This window comes from Podarcis bocagei (genome assembly GCF_964188305.1).
Source record: "Podarcis bocagei genome assembly, chromosome: 9".
NCBI classification, from domain to species: Eukaryota; Metazoa; Chordata; class Lepidosauria; order Squamata; family Lacertidae; genus Podarcis; species Podarcis bocagei.
In genome coordinates this window covers 80,208,187-80,229,919 of record NC_138134.1, presented here as the reverse complement: position 1 = coordinate 80,229,919, position 21,733 = coordinate 80,208,187, and the positions used below count along the sequence as shown (strand labels likewise).

Below are 21,733 nucleotides of genomic sequence, written 5' to 3'. Positions count from 1 at the left end.
GCGCTGAGCCTGCTCCCAGGGTTGGCGTCCCTTCTGAAGCAGAGAGAGGCTCCTCCGGTGGGGAACTGGAGGCCAAAGGGGTCAGGACAGGGGAGGGGAAGCCCTCTTGTGTGGCTCAGGAGGGTTCGGCAGCCGGATCTGAGCAGGATCCGGTTTCCTCCTCCTCCTGTTCTCTCAGCTCCTTGTTTCAAGTATGTAAACTATCTGCGTTGCAAGCCCCTGCTAACCAGCCCCTACCGCCCCCCAGGTGTGTGGGGCGCTGGTGGGCATCAAAACATTCCTCTTTAACAGAGCCTTCACTTCCTAGTGTCTCTAAGCCATTAAGAGTCCTACAAAAAACAAACAACCTTGTAGAGGCTTGAAAGCTGCTCTCAGGAGGGAGGCACTTTGGAGCAGGGGGTGGGCAGTGGAGAGGTGCTCAGGCTGGGGGGTCAGGCTGTTTTATGCACCACCCGCCTTGCAGCTCCCTGCCCCGCTGAGAGAAAAAAGACCTAGTCATTGTCTTACTTCTCTGGGATCCATCTCAGACACTTGCTCTCTCCCACTGCTGTTGGCGGGTTGTGCCTCTGCCCATGTGCAGAGTGACGTCCCAAGGGCTGGGGCAATATCACCTCATCTGGTCTGGGCAGTCATCTCTGCTGCCGGGGGCTGTGCTTGGTCCCCGGCCCAGAGCAAAAGGCATAATGGAGCTCTGCACATGCTTTGTAAAAGGTAAAGGGACCCCTGACCAGTAGGTCCAGTTGTGGCCGACTCTGGGGTTGTGGCGCTCATATCGCTTTATTGGCCAAGGGAGCCGGCGTACAGCTTCTGGGTCATGTGGCCAGCATGACTAAACCGCTTCTGGCAAACCAGAGCAGCGCATGGAAACGCCGTTTACCTTCCCGCCGGAAGGTATTTATCTACTTGCACTTTTTGGTGTGCTTTCGAACTGCAAGGTTGGCAGGAGCAGGGACCGAGCAACGGGAGCTCACCCCGTTGTGGGGATTCGAACCGCCGACCTTCTGATCAGCAAGTCCTAGGCTCTGTGGTTTAACCCACAGCGCCACCCGCGTCCCTTGCGCACATGCTTTGACTGAGTAGCCAAAAAAACCCCTAATGCATTCTAGGCTGCATTGAAGAGGCATAGTTTGTCTAGATTAAGTCATGGCACATCTCCTCTGCCTTGGTCAGACCATGTCCGGAGAGATGTGTCCCGTTCTGGGCACCCCAGTTTAAGAAGGATGTTGACAAGCTGGAAGGTGTGCAGAGGAGGGAGACCAAGAGGACGAAGGGTCTGGAGACCAGGCCTTAGGTGGAACGCTAGGAGGAGCTGGATATGTTTAGCCTGGAAAAGAGGAGATACGAGAACCAAGGCCAGATATCTGAAGAGCTGTCAGGTGGAGGAGGGAGGGAGCTTGCTTTCTCCTGCTACAGAGGGTAGGACTCAAACCAATGGGTTGAACTGATTACAAGAAATGTGTTTCGGACTAAACATCCGGGAGAGCTGTCTGATGGTGAGACTTCTTCAACGGTGGAATGGACGCCCTCAGAAGGTGGTGGACTCTCCTTCGCTGGAGGCTTTTAAGCTGAGGTTGGGTGGCCGTCTGTCAGGGATGCTTCAGCTGAGATTCCTGCATTGCAGGGGGTTGGACTAGATGACCCCTGGAAGACCCTTCCAACTCTAGAATTCTGCGTTTCTGTGCAGGGCTTTTTTTCCCAGCCAAAACTCACAAGAACTCCATTCCGGCCCCTCTCAGGCGGGCACCACTGCCATTCTAAGAGAACGTTTCCAGAAGAATAGCGCTGGTTCTGTGATTCCTGACAGCCAGAGCAATTAAGACCCTCCACAGACTGGGCCTCCATCTCGCTCCTCATCCGAGGCTCCGGGCTCCTCGACACGGCTTCCTGCCCAGTGTTGGAGCAGCAGGCTGGCTTGGCAAGTGAGCGGCGGTGGGGGAAGCAGGAGAAGTGGGGCTGGCTACCAGGCAGCCCCATCTGCCGCTTCCCTCCTCAAGACCCGCTGCTGCCGCAGAGCCGCTTGGGCCTGGCCTGCTCCTCCTTCTGTGTGGCTGCCTCTCCCTGTCTTGCCCACCCCTGGGCCTGACCTGCCTGTCCTTCCCCCCCCCCCCAAGTCCTTGAAGCAGGAGTCGTTGCTTCTGGGCTCCGTGTGGGGCTGGCAGGGACCCTGGATGTAGGAGCCCCCTAAGAGGCAGGGAGGGAGAAGCAGGGGTGGTAGGTGCGTCCCCTACAGGCAGCTTGCCACGGGGCTGCCATCACCTGGCCCCCAGGAAACTACAACTAATCCAGAATGCGGCAGCTAGACTGGTGACTGGGGGCAGCCGCCGGGACCACATAACACCGGTCTTGAAAGACCTACATTGGCTCCCAGTATGTTTCCGAGCACAATTCAAAGTGTTAGTGCTGACCTTTAAAGCCCTAAATGGCCTCGGTCCAGTAGACCTGAAGGAGCGTCTCCACCCCCATCGTTCAGCCTGGACACTGAGGTCCAGCGCCGAGGGCCTTCTGGCGGTTCCCTCACTGCGAGAAGCCAAGTTACAGGGAACCAGGCAGAGGGCCTTCTCAGTGGTGGCACCAGCCCTAGTGGAACACCCTCCCACCAGATGTCAAAGAGAAGAACAACTACCAGACTTTTAGAAGACATCTAAAGGCAGCCCTCTTTAGGGAAGCTTTTAATGTTTAACAGACTACTGTATTTTAATACTTTGTTGGAAGCCGCCCAGATTGGCTGGGGAAACCCAGCCAGATGGACGGGGTATAAATAATAAATTATTATTATTATTATTATTATTATTATTATTATTATTATTATTATTATTATTATTATTATTATTCCTCTCTAGCAGCCACTCTTCGTTTATCTGATAGTTTGTTTTTTGCACCCGAGGTGCCCAAGGCAGCGTCCCTTTCCTCTTGCCCTGATGTAGTTGCCTCGGGGCAGGGACTCAGATTTTTGGTTTCTTGGCCTGTGTTCCTCTGCAAAAGGCCATGTATGCTGATGACAAATAGTCAGGATTTATTATTATTATTAAGAGGGGGGGGAGGGAGAACAATTCGTTGAAATGGCATAGGCCAGTCATTCACCTGAGAATCTCTTTATTCACTGGCTTGTGAGAGTCTTGCTCCATCTCAGCCCCTGAGGGTTGAGGACTTGGACTAAGAAAGGCAGCTCCACCTTGGCTTCCGTCATTCCCCTCCCAAGAGCTGTCCAGGTGTGTGGGGGGTGGGGGCTACTTGCCTTATTTCTGTTGCAGACGCGGTCGGTTGTGGCACTCGCTGCCACAGCAACCAGTGTGTGTGTGTGTGTGTGTGTGATGCTGATGCTGCAAAATGTGAGTGATGGAAGCTGCTATTCCTCCCCACTCTCTCTGCCCCTCCCCAACCTCCTGCATCCTTCAACACTTTGGGAGACAACCGCACTTTCTGAAAACACTGTTATTCATTTGTCTCCAAGGGAAGCTTCAGCTACGCTTGTGTAATTAACCCTGTTAAACTGACATTCCTCCGTAAGGACGGAGGGAATACCTGCGTTCTGCTGGATGCCACAGAGGGGGCCTGCGATGGCCAAGAGAATGGCATTTCTGATGGCAGCTGGGAAATTCTTATCTTGAAAGTCAGTAAAAATATATACAGTATTTTTAAAAGAGAAAGGAAATAGGAAGAATGGCAAGGAGCACAAGCCGATACCACTTCCTGGGAGCTGGGCCTCTGGTTTGTGGAGAGAGGCTGACGAAAACCATTCTTGTTTCACAGGAGCCTTGGATGCCCCAGGCGTTTATGGGAAAGGAGTTGTGCTTGGCTAGGGTTTGTTAGCAGTGCTCAGGCAAAGTAGATTACCTTTCGAGGGGAGGTTAGCAGTGCCATCCTGATTCAGTCTGTGCCTGCAGCGTGCAAATGAGTGTTACATCTGCTTGGTCCTGCTCTTAGCCGCCCGCTGAGCTGCAGTAAACATGCCTGGCTTAAGGTGTGTAAAGTAACCACAGTCTCGTACTTGGACAAGCCTTCAAATGTTTATTTTTTCTGGGCCAGAATATGGTGGGCACATTGGGGCGCTGGCTCGTTTTGAGTGATTCGTTCCACTTGCCAAATCCTACAGAAGGGAAGATACTTATTCCTTTTGACCATCCTTACCTGTCCTCTGACTATTATGTGTTTTGATACTTTGAGCGAAACTCTTTGGAAAGGACCTTGAAGGGGTCTCTGGTCCAGTGTTTGCCATGCCATGAGCTTGGAATCCTCTGCCCCAGAGATGGGAAACATTTGAGAACCTAAGAAGAACTCTGCTGGATGAGGCCAAAGGGGCCCTCTAGCCCAGTGTTTCCCAAACGTTTTTGGGCAACGGCACACCTGTGAGCCGGAAAAAAATCTCGCGGCACACCACCATTAAAGCCCCGCCCCGTGACGTCAGCGCGCAGCGTCACGCCGGGAGGGACGCACAAAAGCGAAAGTTTTTTCCCTCCCCCTTGCCGGGGTGGGAGGAGGCAGCAGAGCGAGGGCAGCTGAGGCGGTGGCGGCTGTTGTGGTGGTGGCGGCGATAGCGGGCGGAGGAGGGGGCGGCGGCGGGAGTTGCTGCTGCTGTTGTTGCTGCTGCTGCCCGGACATGCCGGCCTCCTCCTCCTCCGCTGTCTCGCGATCCTCCCTTTTGCGCGCGCTGCCCCGCCGCTCGGCACCACCACCGCGGAGCCGCCCCCGGCTCGACGCGGATCCTCGCCGCCGCCGCTGCCTCTCACCGCCCGACTCGCCCGCCTTCCTCCCACGGCACACCAGCCGATGTCTCACGGCACACTAGTGTGCCGCGGAACACCGGTTGGGAAACACTGCTCTAGCCTGTTCTCACAGTGGCCAACAGATGCTGCAATGATAAACCCATAAGCAGGACCTGAACTCAACAGAAACGCTCAAATGCCATGATGGAAATGCTTGGTGCGACTTCGTGTACGGTTCTGGGCACTGCAAAAAGGATATTGTAGATCTGGAAAAGGTCCGGAAAAGGGCAAGCGAAATGATTGAGGGAGGGGAGAGGCTCCCATGTGAGGAAAGGTTGTGGCATTTGGGCCTTTTTCGTTTAGAGAAAAGGTGGGGAAGGAGAAGCATGATAGAGGTGTATTGAAAATCATGTGTGGTTTGGAGAAAGTGGACAAAGGAAAGGTTTTCTTCCTCTCTCATAGCACTAGAACTCGTGGACATTCAATGAGGCTGAATGTTGAAAGGTTCCAGACCGGGGTCAGCAAACTTTTTCAGCAGGGGGCAGGTCCACTGTCCCTCAGACCTTGTCGGGGGCCGGACTATATTTTGGAAAAAAATATATGAACGAATTCCTATGCCCCACAAATAACCCAAGATGCATTTTAAAGAAAAGCACACATTCTACTCATGTAAAAACACGCTGATTCCTGGACTGTCGGCGGGCCAGATTGAGAAGGTGATTGGGCAGGATCCGGCCCATGGGCCTTAGTTTGCCTACCCATGTTCAAGACAGACAGAAGAAAGTCCTTCTTCACGCAGCGCAGAGTTAAACAGGGGTGTCCACCAACTTAGAGGCTTTAGAAGAGGATGAGGCAGAGTCATGGCGGATCAGTGGCTACCAGTCGCGATGGCTACTTTTCTCCCTCCTCTGTCAAGGTACCAGTTGCTGTGGATCCCAAGGGAGGAGAGTTCTGCTGCTCTCGGTTCTGCTTCCAGGCTTTACCTGGGCACCTACTTTCCCTACATTCTTATCCAAAGCAGGACCAAGAGATGCCTTTGCTCAGAAAATCCGCAATGGACGAGGTTCCACAAGCTGTTCTTTGAGTGATCCCAAGCCCTTCCTAAGTCAAGAGACACTGAGGTCCAGCGCCGAGGGCCTTCTGGCAGTTCCCTCCCTGTGAGAAGTGAGGTCACAGGGAACCAGGCAGAGGGCCTTCTCTGTGGTGGCGCCTGCCCTGTGGAATGCCCTCCCATCAAATGTCCCATCAAATGTCAAGGCAATAAGCAACTACCTTACTTTTAAAAGACATCTGAAGGCAGGATCCTTCCCTGTTTAGGGAAGTTTTTAATGTTTAATGCTGTACTGTATTGTGTTTTTAATATTCAGTTGGGAGCCACCCAGAGTGGCTGGGGAAACCCAACCAGATGGGTGGGGTATAAATAATAAATTATTATTATTATTAATCTCAGGGTTGGGAGTTCAAGCCCCACGTTGGGCAAAAAGATTCCTGCATTGCAGCAGCTTGGGCTGCATGATCCTCACAGTCCCTTCCAACTCTGCAGTTCTGTGAAACCGCCCTTCTGGGGATTTGCAGAAGTCCTGTGCGCCCGGCCCCAGCTGGGCCTTGCTGATGTGCTGATCTGGTCCGGGTTCCTGAGGCCTTTGTTGTGCTGACACAGCCCCCGCCGCGGCCTTTGGAGAGGCTCTGTGTGGCTCAGGGCAGGCTCTCCGCTAAGCCCTTCAGCGCCTTCCTTTTAACACCTTGCACCTGTGGGACTTTCATGCTCAGCTGTGCAAACCGAGACGGGGGAAGCTCCCGCCATCCGTGCTGCGGAGGGAAAGTGGAGAGGCTGAAAGCTCCTAAGGAACGTCATTCATCCCTCCAAAATTCACTGCTTCGAAATGTCAAACACGGGGAGATGATCAAAGCCCAGGCAGGAAGAAATGAGGGGGCCCCGTCCCCTCTGGAGCAGGTAATTGCCCTTTAAAGATCTCTGAGCCTGGCAGATGAAGAGGGGGACCTCTCCGACTGGCCTCCTTTCCCATGGTGACTAGAAGGCCAGGTGTTGCAGGAGAGGGAGCAAACAGGCCCCTCTCGTCCAGCATCCTGTTCTCACAGTAGTGCCCCATCTGGGGAACCCGGAAGCAGGACTCAAGGACAAGAGAAACTCAGTTTCCAGCAACTGGTGCCTCCCCTTGTGGAGTCTCCCTCCCCGCTCTTGCTTCTGGACTCCGGCAGCCCCAGACATCACAGAGTGCCAAGGCTGAAAGAGACCCCCAAGCCAGCTTGTCTAGACCGGCTGCTGTCAAGTCAGGCCCTTCCTGGACCACAAGTGCGGGTGATTCCCCACGCCCCACTTCCCCTGAACTTGGCTCTCTCCTTTGGGCCCCTGCAGCCAGAGCCACCCCTGTTGAATTGCCGCCCCCTTCACTTGCTGGTAGGGAGCCTGGTCCCTTCTCCTTCAGAGAACCTGCCTGCCTACCTGCGCCTTTCTCCAAAGGTGGAGCATCAAGCCCAGGCACAAAGCGCCCGCTCTCTGCCTCTCTGGCCACCTTTGCGTGGGGTGTCCGTGGCAAAGCAGCCGCCCCAAACACAGCCTCTTTCTCCTCCTCCTCCCGCAGCCTGCCCTGCTTGCCTCCACATCCCCAGAGGCCCCTGCTGAACCCCTGTGGAGATGGTGCCCGTCTGATGACACCCGCAGGTAGATGAACCCGCTTTCTGATGGGGCTTAAGGAGTCCGGAGGTCCTTGGACAAGCACTCCCACCATCCCTGGCCACCCTGGAGAGCTACTTCCGGTCAGTGTGGACAATACCGGTCAAAGGGAGCCAGTTGGGTCTCTGCCTCTGCCTGCCACCTTGGCCCTGGTCCCTCCTGCCCGTGGGTCTTTCCAGCCAGGATGCCAGGTCTCTGCCCCGGAGGCCCTAGACAATGTCACAGAAGCCCCAGCCACTTGGCCTCTGAGCTTCTTCCTGGCAGCTTGAGAAGGAGCTGCACCTTCCAGCTGCCAGCAGAGGGGATCACGGCGGCGTCTGGAGCTGCCTCCTCGTTCCTCCCTTGTACCTCTCAAGATCTTTCCATGTTCTGCTTTGTGTTCCAGTAAGAAATGAAATGGTGAAGTTGCTAATAATGGCTCTAAGAGAAAATATGCTACATCTGTTATGGATAGCAGTACAAAATTAGCTACTCACACCTCTGACACCCAAGATGTCTTCACTTAAAATACCCGTTGGCTTCCTTTACATAACTTGCTGATTATATTTAAAAGAAATACAATTTTGCAATTACTCTTCTTTCTGGTGCGCATCATTTTCTTTTTATGTTTATATATTTCTCCTTCATTAGTGCAGACTGAAGGGTGATTAGATCCCTTCAAACATTTTACAGAGGTTAAACGTTGATTAAGATTTAATTATTACTGTAAATAGCTTGGAATGACATATGGTGCAAAAACCTGACATATGTGCATTTGAATAAATGAAGTGCTATTTCCCAGGATGCACCGGGAACTGTTTAACAGCTTTGCTGAAGGGTTATGTTGCACCTCATGCTAAGACTGCTTGGATGTTATATTTTGTTGGGTTTCTGCAGCTGAAAGCTAAGAACAGTTTTTCCAGTTTTTAAAAACATTGAATATTTTAAATACCTAAATTGTTTTGCACAATTTTTTGCTAATTTGTCTAACTAGGTTAAACATTTTCAAAAGCATTTAGGTTTTCCCATGTTAGGTTCCTAGTATTGTGTCAGGCTCGGCGCCGGAGCCAAGATACAGGACTTCCGATGTATTAAATTGAACTTATAAGCTGCATAAAATGTGTGGTCGCAAGATAAAAGTGCAAGCGAATCGTTTTTTGAGTGACGTGCTGCAGGACAGGAGGGTGAGATTCCGCCAGATAACAAGAGGTGTGTGGCGTTTTTATAGATCCTTGAGAAGCACTTGGAAAACAGAGAGAGAATAATTTGCAGAGATGGAGAGAGAAGGAGGGAGGGAGGGAGGGGCAGCGTGCTCAGAGCGTGTTGGGGAAGAGACCCCTGCGATGTCTTCGCCCTGCTGTGGAGGCAGCATTGATGCAGTTTTTGAGAAATGTTCTCCAAGAAGTTCAAATGCGGGGCATTGTTTTCCTGGGTATTTTTGCAGACCACCTCCCACCCAAACGGGAAGGAAAGGGATGCCCCCTCTTCACCTGGCTGCCACACCTGTGGGCATGGTCTCAAAGGGCCAAATTAGCAGATGCACTGCATCCCAGGCGCATTAAGAGCACTCTTGGAACCCTGGGGCTCGGTTTGGGTACCACTTGGCCAAGAAGGCTGACAGGCTGGAAAGGGGGATACGGAGAACCTGGGCGTGTCCAGCACCCAGGGGTGGGGGGACAAATTTAAAAGTGGGGAGAGTGAGATGCACATATCTAAAAAAACCCAGATATTTCAATGCAAAGCACGGTGGGGGGGGGGTTCTCCCAATTTTCTTTCTCCACCTCCCAACAAAGAATGCTACTCTATCTGACTGGATGATTCATTGCTAATCTGCTCCGATGCTTTGACTTTCTTGTAATTTAATCCCGTAGTTTATCAACCTGCTCTCAGCTAAGAGGTTATACAGATCCCTCCACACCTTGTTTTTGGAGATATTTTTTTTAAAAAAGTGGAATGCTGCCAGTTTTACCTACACTTGATCATCTCCTCTCTGCTCATCCTCCTCCTCTGTTGTGCCCTTCCGATGCTCCATTACTGGAGGGTCTCTGAGACAATTACCACTGTCCAAACCTCTCACGTCACCCCCCAAAACTCAGCCAAACCAAGACAGTGGTGTGTGCAGAGTGGCGTTTGGTGCCAGGCCAGGGGAAGGGGTCCTTTTGGCATCCAGGGAGGTGACAGAGGAGGCCCAGTCATGCACAGCTGCCTCCTTGTGTTATTTGCTGAGGAGCTGCTGTCTTGCAAGGGGCTCTGCTATAATCCAGGTCTCGGGGAAAGCCTGCTGATAGTCCCAGATGGGAGGTTCAAATGGGCCATCTGCTCCTAGACAGTCGCTGGGTAATTAGTTTGCCTGCAACTGGCAGGGCCTTTTTCACTGCAGAGTCAATGATGTCTAAGTTGTGCTTGCCTCTCGTGTTCCTCACTAGAGGGTTGATGTGCCCACTTCTGGTCTCCTCTGCCAACCTTGGAGTGAGAGGAGTTGTTCCCTTGCTTGCCCTGAATTCGCCAAGGGGCTGAGGGTTGCTTGACATCCTGGCTACCACGCGTCTCAAATGCCTGTCTCCGTCTACTCATTTAAATGTTGGGCTGGCCTCTTGGATGAGGAGGAATTCTGGGAGGTTCCAGCCGGGGAACCCGCGAGGGAAGCCTCAGAAGAGGAAGGCTCAGAGCCGGGGGGTGGTGCTGGGACATGGAGGACAGGCCAGAGGAGGAAGCGGGGCAGAATGGTTGGGTGCTGAACAAGCAACAGGCTAGAGTGAGAGAGAGGAAGAAGAGGCAGAAAGCACTGCAGACACAGGGCAGGCAGCTGAGAAGGAGGAGGTGGAGGTTGAAGCAGCAACAGATTCACAGTTGCTGGGCAGCCCTACTGTATTCAGCTCCCCTCCTTCCTTGTCTCTGCTAGGAGAGAGGGTGCCATGGGACTGGCGACGCTAAATGCCCAACACCTGGTTGACGCCACTTGGGTCTCTGCCACAACTGGCAGCCCTCCTCCACAATGGCTCTGCTCTGCCCCATGGCTGGAGGCATCCGTGCTTCCAAATGCCATTTCTGGAAGCCATGGGACGGAGAGGGCTCTTGTGATCAGGTCCCGGTTGCAGGAAAAACTTTCCAACATTAAGAGCCATTCAGCCGTGGGGTGGAAGGTGGTGGGGTCTCCTTCCTTGGAGGTTTTTAAGCAGAGGTCGGGTGGCTATCTGTCATGGATGCTTCATTTGAGATTTCTGCCTTTCAGGGGGTTGGACTGGATGACTCTTGGGGGCCCTTACAACCCTACGATTCTGCGTTCTTGTTGGCCACTGTGAGAACAGGATGCTGGGCTGGGTGGAGCGCCTTGGCCTGATCCAGCAGCCTCTCTTCATGTTCCGTGTGCTGCTCTGCTCCTCCTGACCTGCCTGTGTTTTCTCTCTCTCCCCCTTTGGCAGATTGAGACGTCGCGCCTGGAGCCCGAAATCGCCCAGGCCACCACCAGCGAGACCCTGGTCTACAACAAAGGGTTGTAAGCGGAAGGGAGCTGCCGGGCCTGGGAGACGGAGAGGCGTGGAAAGGAGAGCGAGGAAGACTACGGGGGGGGGGAGGAAGGGAGGATGACTAAGACAATAGAAGGAAAGAGCTGGAGAACCTCGTAGCATCTTCCCACCGCCAAGAGCCGAGCGTAAATTAACACTCTCAGAGACCCGCCGTCTCACGTCGGTCGGAAAGATTAATATTTAAAGTTTTAAATTAGCGACAGTAGCAGCACAAAGGAAGGAGCGCCAGGGAGGGAGGGAAGGAGCCGAGAGCCAACATCCTGAATCCTCAGCGGAGGGGCTTGTCGTGGCCCCTTTCCGTGGCTCCGCTCGGCTCCCGTGCGAACGTCGACCTCTCTTCTCCACGGCACTTTCGCCTCCCAGCCTGAGGAGCTCGGCCTCCCCAGCACCGTTCGGTTCTGCACAGCACTCCGCCCCCGGCGCATGACTTAGAAGAATTAGGTAGGTAGGGCGTCTTGATAATCGTACTCTTTCGATTCAGTGTCACTCTTGCACCAGTCGATGTGCACAGAATCAATCTTAGATCCGCAGCACTCGCTTTGATTCTAAACCAATAACGCAGCCAAGGTCGTAGCCGACGTGCAGCACCCACGTCCCCCACCCACCCGTCCCCACTGGCCTGAGGACTGCCGCCACACTCCACCACATATATATCTCTCTCTCTCCAGTGGGCGAGCTCCCAAGTTAAATTTGCCCTGCTCTAATTGCAGCCGTCACTTGGTTGGTCGGAATGTGTGAAGCTCCTGTGGTGGGTCTCCGGATCGTGGCCTCTTCTCACCCTCTGGCAGGAGGTAGCAAAAGGCACTGTTTGCAGGTTGCACACTCCCCATCGTGGGATGGGGGGAGCTTTCTGGCTGGCTGCCAACTCCCTGCCCAGCCTCTTGGGTGTCCAATGCGCTGCCATCGCGCAGGGCTCTGCCTACCCAATGAGCTCACCTGGCCTTCTTCCCCGCTTGGCCGCGGTGGAGGTTCTTGGGGGCCTCCCTGCTTCTCCTGCTGCTTCAGCCCCAGATGCCCCGTGCAGTGCCATAAAGGGCGGGCAGGCAGGGAGAAAGGCAGGGCAGATGTTCTTCCAGAGGCAAGAGGGAAGGTAGGTGGCAGCCATCAGCAGGGAGGGTCACTGGATGGCCCAGAGGAGGAGGCAAACTTCAAACGGGGTTCTCTGCTGGAGAAGGAAACAAACTTGTCTGGAATAATAACCCTAGTGAAGAACTTTCTGGAGGTGAGCATCGTTTAACAGTGGAACAGACTCCCTTGGACGCTCCTTCCTTGGAGGTTTCTAAGCAGGGGTTCTGAGATTCCTGCGTTGCAGGGGGTCAGACTAGATGAGCCTTGAGGTCCCTCCCAATTCTGCAATTCTATGATTCTAATATGGCAGAACTAAGCCCAGGGTTTCCATTGGCAGCGCTCCGTAGATTTGCGCCACCAGAGAGAACCTTGTGACCACAGGCACAGGGGTGCCAGTCTGCAGTGTTTGGCCCAAAGCAGGCCGCAAGCGGCGGAGGGGTCTGCCCCTCCTGGTGCCTTTCATTCCCAAGCTGCGGGGCTGCTTTGACCCCTGGAAAGGGTTGGGAAGCAGGGAGGAAAGGTTTGTGTGCAAGGAAGTGGAAGGAAGAAAGGACTGATGCTCTTGCTGCTCTCCTTCAGAACTCTGCATTAGAGGAAGAGGAATATACAGTGGTACCTCTGGTCTTAACCAGAGGTTAATTCGTTCTGGAGGTCCGTTCTTAACCTGAAGCTGTTCTTAACCCGAGGTACTATTTCTGGGTTAGTGGAGTCTCTAACCTGAAGCATCTGCAACCTGAAGCGTCTGTAACCCGAGGTACCACTGTACAATTATACCTCGGGTTGAATGTGCTTCAGGTTGAGTGCTTTCAGGTTGCACTCTGTGGCAACAGTTTCGCTGCTTGCACATGCGCATACGCTCAAAATGATGTCACATGCATGCGCGGAAGCAGCAAAATGCAACCCGTGCACGCACAGATGCGCCATCATGTCTTACGTTCTATTCAGGATGCGAACGGGGCTCCGGAACAGATCCCGTTTGCATCCCGAGGTACCACTGTATTAGATTTTGCACCATGGAAGAGGCAGCGTACACAGCCAAACAGAAACTGAGATGGGAGTTCAGTGGGTGCGCATACACTGTGTGCTGAGCGGTTGCCTGGAGGACTCCCCCACCACCACCACCGCTGGAGAGGGGGCCAGGTCACCCAGCCCCTGCCAGGGACCTCCTCTGCTGATGAGCAGCCAATTCCCTCGCTCTTCCTAGATTCCTTGCAGTTTGAGCCCCATGCCTGGTTCCTAGGAGGAAGAAGGGGCACCCACAGCCCCTCTGTGGGGTTGGGCCAGGGGGCCCTGAGGATCCCTTCCAACTCTGCAACCCTGTGACTCTCTATGTGCCTCGCAGGTGAGCACCACGGGGCGCTAGTCTGGGAGAGGAACGAATCCGGGGGTCTCTTTCAGATTCCTTGTTCCAGAAACATCAAGAGGGCCAGATTGCTTGGCTTCCAGGGCGGGCTGGGGAAGCAGCCGCCTTTCGTCAAGAGATACCAGCCATTTCAGGGAGCCTCAGTCTCCGGTGACCAAAACAGGGGTGTGGGTTGTGAGTCATGCAGAGGATGGCGCACAGATCCTCAAAATAGCTCACTTTTGCAGAGTAGGCTACCCTTTCCTGTGTATGTCTGCAGGTCTGAAGACCTCCCAGCACTTTAGAAGTGAGCCTGCGGCAGCTGCGAATCCTGCCTGTGGGTTTGGCCACTGTGAGAACAGGAGGCTAGACTAGGCGGGCCTTTGGCCTGATCCTGCAATCTCTTCTTAGGCTCCTTCGTAACGCCGTAAAATTCAAAACAATTGCAATTAGCTGCACATTTATTCAAAATCTAATTAAAACTACTTAGCTTAATTAATTCAGCAAAGCAGATGAACTTGATCCAGTGATACCAGCTTTTCAAAGCCTCATTATCATTCACACCTCCAGTGCCCCCATTTTGCCCCCCCTTACCTCTTAGCAACCCCCCCCCAAGGCATCCCACTGTGCCCCAGGAGGTAGGAGACCCATTTTGGAAGGCCTGAGCCAGATGCCAATATGCTTTGAAATCTCAAGAGGTTCCAACTTGGGGTTGAAACGCAGGAAGTCCTAGAACGGTGGAGTTGGAAGGGACCCCAAAGGACATCTAGTCCAACCCCTGCAATGCAGGTATCACAGATACGTAGGTTTTTGTCCTAGGCAAATCCCCTGCTGCCCTCCATGGGGGGCTGTCGGGAGGGAGGCCTTGAAATCCCCTAGGATCAGAGGGATCTGCCTTCCACTGAATGAGGCCGTTGGTTCCTTGAGCTCAGAGTTGCCTGCTGTGCACTAACTGGCAGAGGGATTAAACCCGGGACCTTTTGCGTGCCAGGCAGGGGCTCTGCTGTTGAGCTACACAGTCCCTTCCTGTCTCCCACCCACCCGAATGGCGAAGTCTTGGGCGCTTCTTGAAAGGGGCACCTGTGAATCCCGCGGCTCTCATTGGAAGGGACCCTTTCCTGATGAGTGTTTTCTGCTATCAAGTAGCCCCCTCTCCCCTGCTGGACCCTTTGGCCAGAGGAGGCCCTGATCCTGCCTCGTCTGGCCCCCTTCCTGCATTCATGGGCTGTTTCACTCCCCCTTCCCTCTTGGAGAGCTAGCAAACGTCCGCTTCCCTCAGCCGGGGCACCGAGCAAAGCCTGAGCAAAAGCCCGCAGCCGTCCGCCTAAAGGCTAATTAATTTTTCCGCCTCCCCAAAGGTACAAAGGGGAGCCTGTGATCTTGGGACGGCGTCGGCGGCGTTTGGTGTTTTATCATTTCCCATAATTGGGGAGACGGGGGAGGGGGAGGAGCCCCCGCCAGGGTGGGTTGCTCACCTCCGCAGCCCGTAATAATGAGATGATCATCCCTCTTAGCTTTTAATTAGAACCGAGCAGCTAATTGATTTCTTGGGTATGTTAATTAAGAAATAATGAGGACGGCATTGCAGCAGGAAGAGGCGGCAAAGGGTTGGGTGTTGGGTGAAGGTGGAGGAGGAGGAGGAGAGGCCTGCGAGGGTCCCAGGGGTGTCCCAAAAAACCTTTGCCATTCCAGCTTAAGTGAGTTAGATTTGCCAAATTGCATTCCGACTGAACACCAGGAAGAACTTTCTGAGGGCAAGAGCTCTTTGACTGGGGGACAGACTCCCTCAGAAGGAGGTGACCTTTTTAAGCAGAGGTTGGGGGGACCTCCTGCCAGGGGTGCTTTTGCTGAGATTCCTTCATTGCAGGGAGTTGGACTAGAGGACCCTTGAGGTGCCCTCAACTCTTACGTTTTTATGAAAGGAGGGTCCAACTAAGCCGTAGGAATAACTTTCTGGTGGTAAAACCCGTTCAACAGTGGAGCAGACCCGCCTTGGAAGATGGTGGACTCTCCTTCGGGGGAGATTAGATAGCCCTTGCGACAAACACACCACAACTCTACTGCTCCTTGATTCTATTATCCACGTCCAGGAGGAGATCTGTGGGGTGAGGCTTCCCCTCTCGCCCCCACTCCCTCCCACGAAGGCCCCCCACCTGGTGAAGGGAGGTTGACCTACTGCCTGTTCTCTCCGGAGGCTGTGCGTGGGCAGGATGTGTGCAGAGAAGCCAGCCCTCTCCCCAGCCAGAATATCTGCCTGCCTGCCCCCTCGGGTCCTTTGCCCAGGGCTCCATCCTCCACCTGGGGGGAGGCCCAGGCCAGGCTCCCCACGGCTGATTTCCTGGCATCTTGCAGGGGAGCCCAAGGGTGGGGTGGAGGCCAGCCTGCAGGAATGGTGCTGAGCATCATGCGACCCCCTTCTGCTGTGGAAGTGTATTTGGGCAGCAGCGGAGGGGGCACCCCCTTGTGAATATGCAGCTGGGGCCTTGGACGCAGCGGCTCTCGCCTCCTTCCTGGAGGAATCCCTTTCCTTTCAGGTACCATTTGGCATGGAACCAAAACGTAACCTTTTCATTTGAAAGAAACAAAAAGCCATTTATCGTGGGATTGCATGAAAAGGGGAGCTGAGAGGCAGTCCCAGAATGCCTGTGTAAGTTCTGACTGCCCCAAAGGGCCCTTAATCTCAGGGTTACGCAGGAGCCGCGGGTCCAGAATCGGGGGTGGGGGGGAGGGACAATTCTTCCTTTCTTTCCCACCCATTGAATTCTTCTCCTGGAGCTCATCACGAAGCCGTATGCCAGAGGGCTTGGGAGTGGGGGCGTCTCAAACACCCCCACCCCCTTGGCTTGTGGCCCTTTTCCTGCATTGCCCATTCCTGGCCACAATGTTCTCAGGAACATGGCGCATGGGTGCTGGCAGCCCTTGGGGAGCAGCTCATGCGCAGGAGAGGACCACGGCTCTTGGAGGAGTCCAGCCATCAAACGGAGCGGCCAGGCAGGTCCCACCGATGTCAGAGGGGACGCCCCATGGGCCTGGCTGGGCTCCAGACTGGCCTGGTCAGCTGCAGCTCCCCCGTAGGTTTGGCTGGCCAGGCAGGGGCTGTGGTCAGAGTTCAGGGCAGCACTTGCGCCCAGGGCCTGAGCCTCCCTGGGCCTCGGCACCCGGCTTCCTTCTGGGGGGCCTGAGGTGGTCCTCGGCACCTAGATTTGAATGCACCTTATTGCTCTCTCAAACTGCAAATTGTAACTCAGAGGAGGCTGAGGGTGAGGAGACTCTTCTCTTCCTCGTCCTTCTCTGAACTCACTTCGTCTTCCAGCGACTACGATCACCTGACTGAGCGCAGATACCTCTGTCAATGCCAATCCACTTGGAAGTGTGCACAGTGTCTTTTTAACTTCCTCAATAGATTTCTTGACCGTGACACTTTATGTAACACTTCTAAATGTCTGGAATAAAAATGACACAGCTAAGCGGCTTCTCTCCTGGTTGGTCTGTGGCTCTTTGCCTGTGGGTTGTGCGTGTGATGTGCCCACCTGGGCCAGAGTGGCCAGGTAGGTGCCTCTGGGAGGGTGTGGAACCTACATTGGCTCCCAGGACGTTTCCGAGCACAATTCAAAGTGTTGGTGCTGACCTTTAAAGCCCTAAATGGCCCAGTATACCTGAAGGAGCATCTCCACCCCCATCGTTCAGCCCGGACACTGAGGTCCAGCTCCAAGGGCCTTGTGGTGGTTCCCTCCCTGCGAGAAGTGAGGTTACAGGGAACCAGGCACAGGGCCTTCTTGGTGGTGGCGCCCGCCCTGTGGAACGCCCTCCCACCAGATGTCAAGGAAATAAACCACTATCTGACTTTCAGAAGACATCTGAAGGCAGCCCTGTTTAGGGAAGCTTTGAATATTTGACAGACTATTGTATTTTAATATTTTGTTGAAAGCCACCCAGAGTGGCTGGGGAAATCCAGCCAGATGGGCGGGCTATAAATAATAAATTATTATTATTATTATTATGGCTGCTCCCCCACCCCACCCCATGACTTCGGCCACTGACCTAGATGGCTTTCAAAGAGGCAAATGAGAGAAATTCACGGAGGAGACAGCTATCAGTGCCCACTAGCCAGGGTGGCTATGCTTGGTGCCAGTTGCTGGAAACCACCCGAAGGGAGAAGCCTCTGGTGCTCAGATTTGCTCACAGGCTTTTCATAGGAAGCACCTGGGTGGCCACGGTGAGATCAGGCGGCTGGATGATTTGGGGGCCCCTTGGCCTGATCCAGCAGGTTGGTCTTGATGCTCCGAGATTCATTTGACCACACCTGCAGGCAGGACCACCTGAGGCCTGCTGCTCCCCCCTCCGCAAGCCTCACCTGCAGGGCCCTCCCTCCTCTCAGGCTGGGGTGAAGGCCGGTCCCTGCCACTCAGCGGCTCCGCTCAGATTCCCAGCCCACGCACAGAGTGTCCCCTGCCTTTTATCAGTCATCCAAGGGCACTTCCAGGCACGGCGGAAGGCAAATGTGTTTTGAGGCGGCCTCGGCCTGGACATTCAATCCCTGGCGCAGGTGTGAAGCCCTCCTCAACCAGAAAGCCCTCTGCATACCTGCCATACCTGCAGAGCGCCAGCTGTTCCTGCATTCAGCGGTGGGGGGAGGCCTCTCTTCTGCCTGGTGAGTGGCAGGAGCATTAGACCCCTGGCCTTGAAGCAGTGGAGGAGGGAGAGCTGTCATCCCTGCTCCGCGATGGGGGATCTGTGTCCGTAGGCCGGCTGTGTTGTCACCAGGCACAATGGAGCAGGGGCCACAGAGGATCTCGTCTTCCCTGAGGTCAGAGGTGGGGGCGCGTGACACCCACGACCTCCGCTGAGTGGCAGGGCTCAACAGGCGGAGGAGGCCAGGCAGAGGCAGCTGCCTGCTTTTAGAGAAAGACACAGAGGGTCCTCTCAGGTCCCTGACGCTCCTGGGAATGGATCTCTCACCTTCCAAGTTCCAGCCTCAAACAGGAGGAGAGGGCCAGGGCCTGGGGCGCATGCTCAGCGCCTTCCCCAAGTGTCTTGCTTGCTGCAGCTTGTGAGAAGGTCAGGCCCATGGCCCAGATGATGATGATGATGATGATGATGATTTATTTGTACCCTGCCCATCTGGCTGGGTTGCCCCGGCCACTCTGGGCAGCTTCCAACAGAGATTCAAACTACACAGTCAGTCATTAAAAAGAGCCTGCTGGATCAGGCCCATGGATAGTTGTAGTAATAAGTAATAATAATTAATAATAATAATATTTATTATTTGTACCCCGCCCATCTGGCTGGGTTGCCCCGGCCGCTCTGGGTGGCTTCCAACAGAGATTCAAAATACATTAAAAACTTCCCTAAACAGGGCTGCCTTCAGATGTCTTCTAAACGTCAGACAGTTTATCTCTTTGACATCTGATGGGAGGGTGTTCCACAGGGCGGGCACCACCACTGAGAAGGCCCTCTGCCTGCTTCCCTGTAACGTGGCTTCTCGCAATGAGGGAACTGCCAGAAGACCTTCGGGAGAGGGACCCCGGTGTCCGGGGTGGAGACGCTCCTTCAGGTGTACAGGACCGAGGCTGTTTAGGGCTTTAAAAGTCAGCATCTACACTTTGAAATGGGCTCGGAAACGTGACTCGGCCTCCTGTTCCCACAGTGGCCAAGCAGTTGCCCAAATGCGAAACCCTCAAATAGGACACAAGCGCGAGAGCAATTTCCCCAGGAACTGGCATTCAGAAGCGCCACCATGGCCAGTAGCCCTTGATAGCCCTCTCGTCCTCATCCATGAATTTGCCCAATCCTCTTTTAAAGCCGGCGGCCATCATTGCCTCTTGTGGCAGGGAGTTCCACAGTTCCAACCAAGCTGGCTTGGTCTTGTCCACAGAATGGAAGGTGGCAGGGTCCCCAAGGGTGTGGTCTACAGGGAGCTGGCTTCAGCCACCAGGCCCCTTGGCCAGCCAACTCTGCGTCACAAAGATGTCCGCAAACAGGGGCACCAACTTGAATAAAATACAGGGGGGCTGGTAAGACCTCCCCCACATAATCACATGGTAGGGTGCACTCTCACCATTTGAATGGCCTAGCCCCCTCAAATATTTTTTTGGGGGGGGGCAAAGGGAGGTTGGTCCCTAGGAGTTGGAGCCTATGTCTGCAAACGAGACATGGCGGCTGGCAACATCAACCCCACCATGTGGAAATCCCTTGCGGACGACCACAGACCCCGGAGACAGACAGGCAGGTTTTGCATCCACAGCAGTGAGAAGAGGAGAAATGGCCGCTGAGAGGAGCGCAGAGAGAAGAGACGCCCTGGCGCATCTGCAGCAGCACAACCGGACGCCTTCCTCTGCCCCAGCTGCAACAACACCTGTCTCTCCTGTATTGGTCTCTACAGCCACAGCAGGCACTGCAACCTGCCAACTTCACCCCCCAAGGCCCCCCTCCTCCATTGTCTCCAGAGAAAGACGGATGCCATCCTGGCATCTTGCTGTGGGAGGGAGTTCCATGGTTTAACTAGTTCACTGCTGCCCTGCAGAAGGCACGAGGGAGGCGGTTCCGCTCCCTCTGCCCACCCACACCTGAAGTGGGTGGGGCGATTCACTGAGGGAGGGGGGTTGGCAGGGCAGCAGAGAAGATGGTTTTTGATTCCCCTCCCCAAGCTCAGATCCTAAAGCCGCCTCATGCACAAGCGCCACTGCCAGGGCCTTGGCAAAACCTCCAGGCTGTCTCAGGGGTGGCCTGGATGCGCGAACCTGCTGCCCGGCTCCTATCGCCTCCCAGAGATTTGCTGTCTCCAGGCATTTCCTGCAAAAAGGGAAAACACCCAGGTTTAAAGGGGTTCCTTTGCAAGCTGCTGCGCTTCATGCGCCCCTTGCAAAAGCAAGGCTTCTGGCCTGGGAGGCTTAGTGCCAAAGCTGCCTCCGGCTCTTCAGCGGGGTCTCCAGAGCTTGGCCCTTGCCCTGGCCTGAGGCCATCCTGGGTCTCCTTCTCGGCTCCTCCAGGAGGACATGAGCCCAGGTCCCTCCCCATGAGACTCAGGCTGGCCAGAGGAGCACGTCCCTTTCTCCCAGGAAAAGAGGCTTGCTCTGCTCACTCTCCTGGACACGGGGGTCTTCGGCTGCTGGTTCTCAACAGCACACTAGAAGGAAGGAAGGAAGGAAGGAAGGAAGGAAGGAAGGAAGGAAGGAAGGAAGGAAGGAAGGAAGGAAGGAAGGAAGGAAGGAAGGAAGGAAGGAGTCCCCCAAATGCAGTTTGGAGTTAAAGTGGCCACCCACGTTTGAAGACTTGAAACTGTTTTGAAAATTGTTTTTTAATGGTGTAGACTACCTTGGGACCTTAGAGTGAAGGGCAGGTTAATTAATAAAATTAATAATAATAGTGAAGGGCAGGTTAATTAATAAAATTAATAATAATAGTGAAGAGCAGGTTAATTAATAAAATTAATAATAATAATGATGATAATAATAATAATAGGAATGCCTACCCACAGCCTCCCCTTTCCTCACCTCCACTGCCCCCCTCCCGCTCTGGGCTTCATTTTCTGGCAGCAGAGCCAAGAAAAGCAATAGTGCCACCTTCTGGCCACCAGAGAACTGGTCACGCAGTGCATTTCAGCACGTTCTGTGTTGCTCAATTAAAACGTAGCTTCCAGTGACGACAAGGAGGCCGGTGGAGGACGCGCTGAGCATTCTGGAACAGCCTGCCTCAGTCTGGAGCCCTCCAGGTCTTTGGGGCTGCAGCTCCATCAGCCAAAGCCGGCAGAGCCATGGTGGGTGGGGGTGCTGGAACGTGGCGCTCTCCGAAACATCTGCAGAAGGGTGATCTGGGAGAAGAATGAATATCAGCAGAGGCAGCCTTTGTGGCAGGGAGGAAACGCAACAAGCCGAAGCAATCAGGAAATAACCATCCACTTTGCACCCCTCCAGGGGAATGAAGACGACCCCTTTCCTCCTCTGGCTGCTGCCTCTCTAACGCCACCAGGCACCATCAGTGCCAGGTTCATTACTGGCACATAAAACCACAACCGACAAGTTCCCTTTTGACGTTTCCATATAAGGACGTGGTTCAGCTGCCATGGTTCAGGGTAGACTACTGCAACTTGCTCTCTTGGACTGGTCTTGAAAGAAGTCTGAGAATTGGTTCCAACATGCTGATAGCTGGGTCTAGGTGCCCTCCAGGTGTTCTGGGTTTCAACAGTGTGCTGGCTGGGGCTGAAGGAATCGTAGAACGGTAGAGTTGGAAGGGACCCCAAGGGTCATCTAGTCCAACCCCCCGGAATGCAGGAATCTCAGCTAGAGCATCCATGACGGACGGCCACCCAACCTCTGCTTAAAAGCTTTTGAGGAAGGAGAGTCCACTGCCTCTGAAGGGAGCCCACTCCACTGCTGGACTGTCCATTCCACTTGTAGTCCAGAACATCTAGAGGGCACCT

General features: G+C 54.2%; 1 protein-coding gene across 3 annotated transcripts in view; it reads left to right on the top strand.

Moving 5' to 3' along the window:
- The window catches only part of SFXN5 (sideroflexin 5), a 124,329-nt gene extending 107,548 nt beyond the window's left edge, over positions 1-16,781 (top strand). For 2 of the 3 annotated variants that reach the window (XM_081207319.1, XM_081207318.1), the window contains one exon: positions 10,800-16,781. In XM_081207319.1, coding sequence (XP_081063445.1) covers positions 10,800-10,877 — 78 coding nt within the window. In that variant the 3' untranslated portion in view covers positions 10,878-16,781. The remainder of the gene's footprint in view (positions 1-10,799) is intronic. The other variant, XR_014011379.1, reaches the window with a different exon arrangement.
- Positions 16,782-21,733: the final 4,952 nt, after the last annotated feature.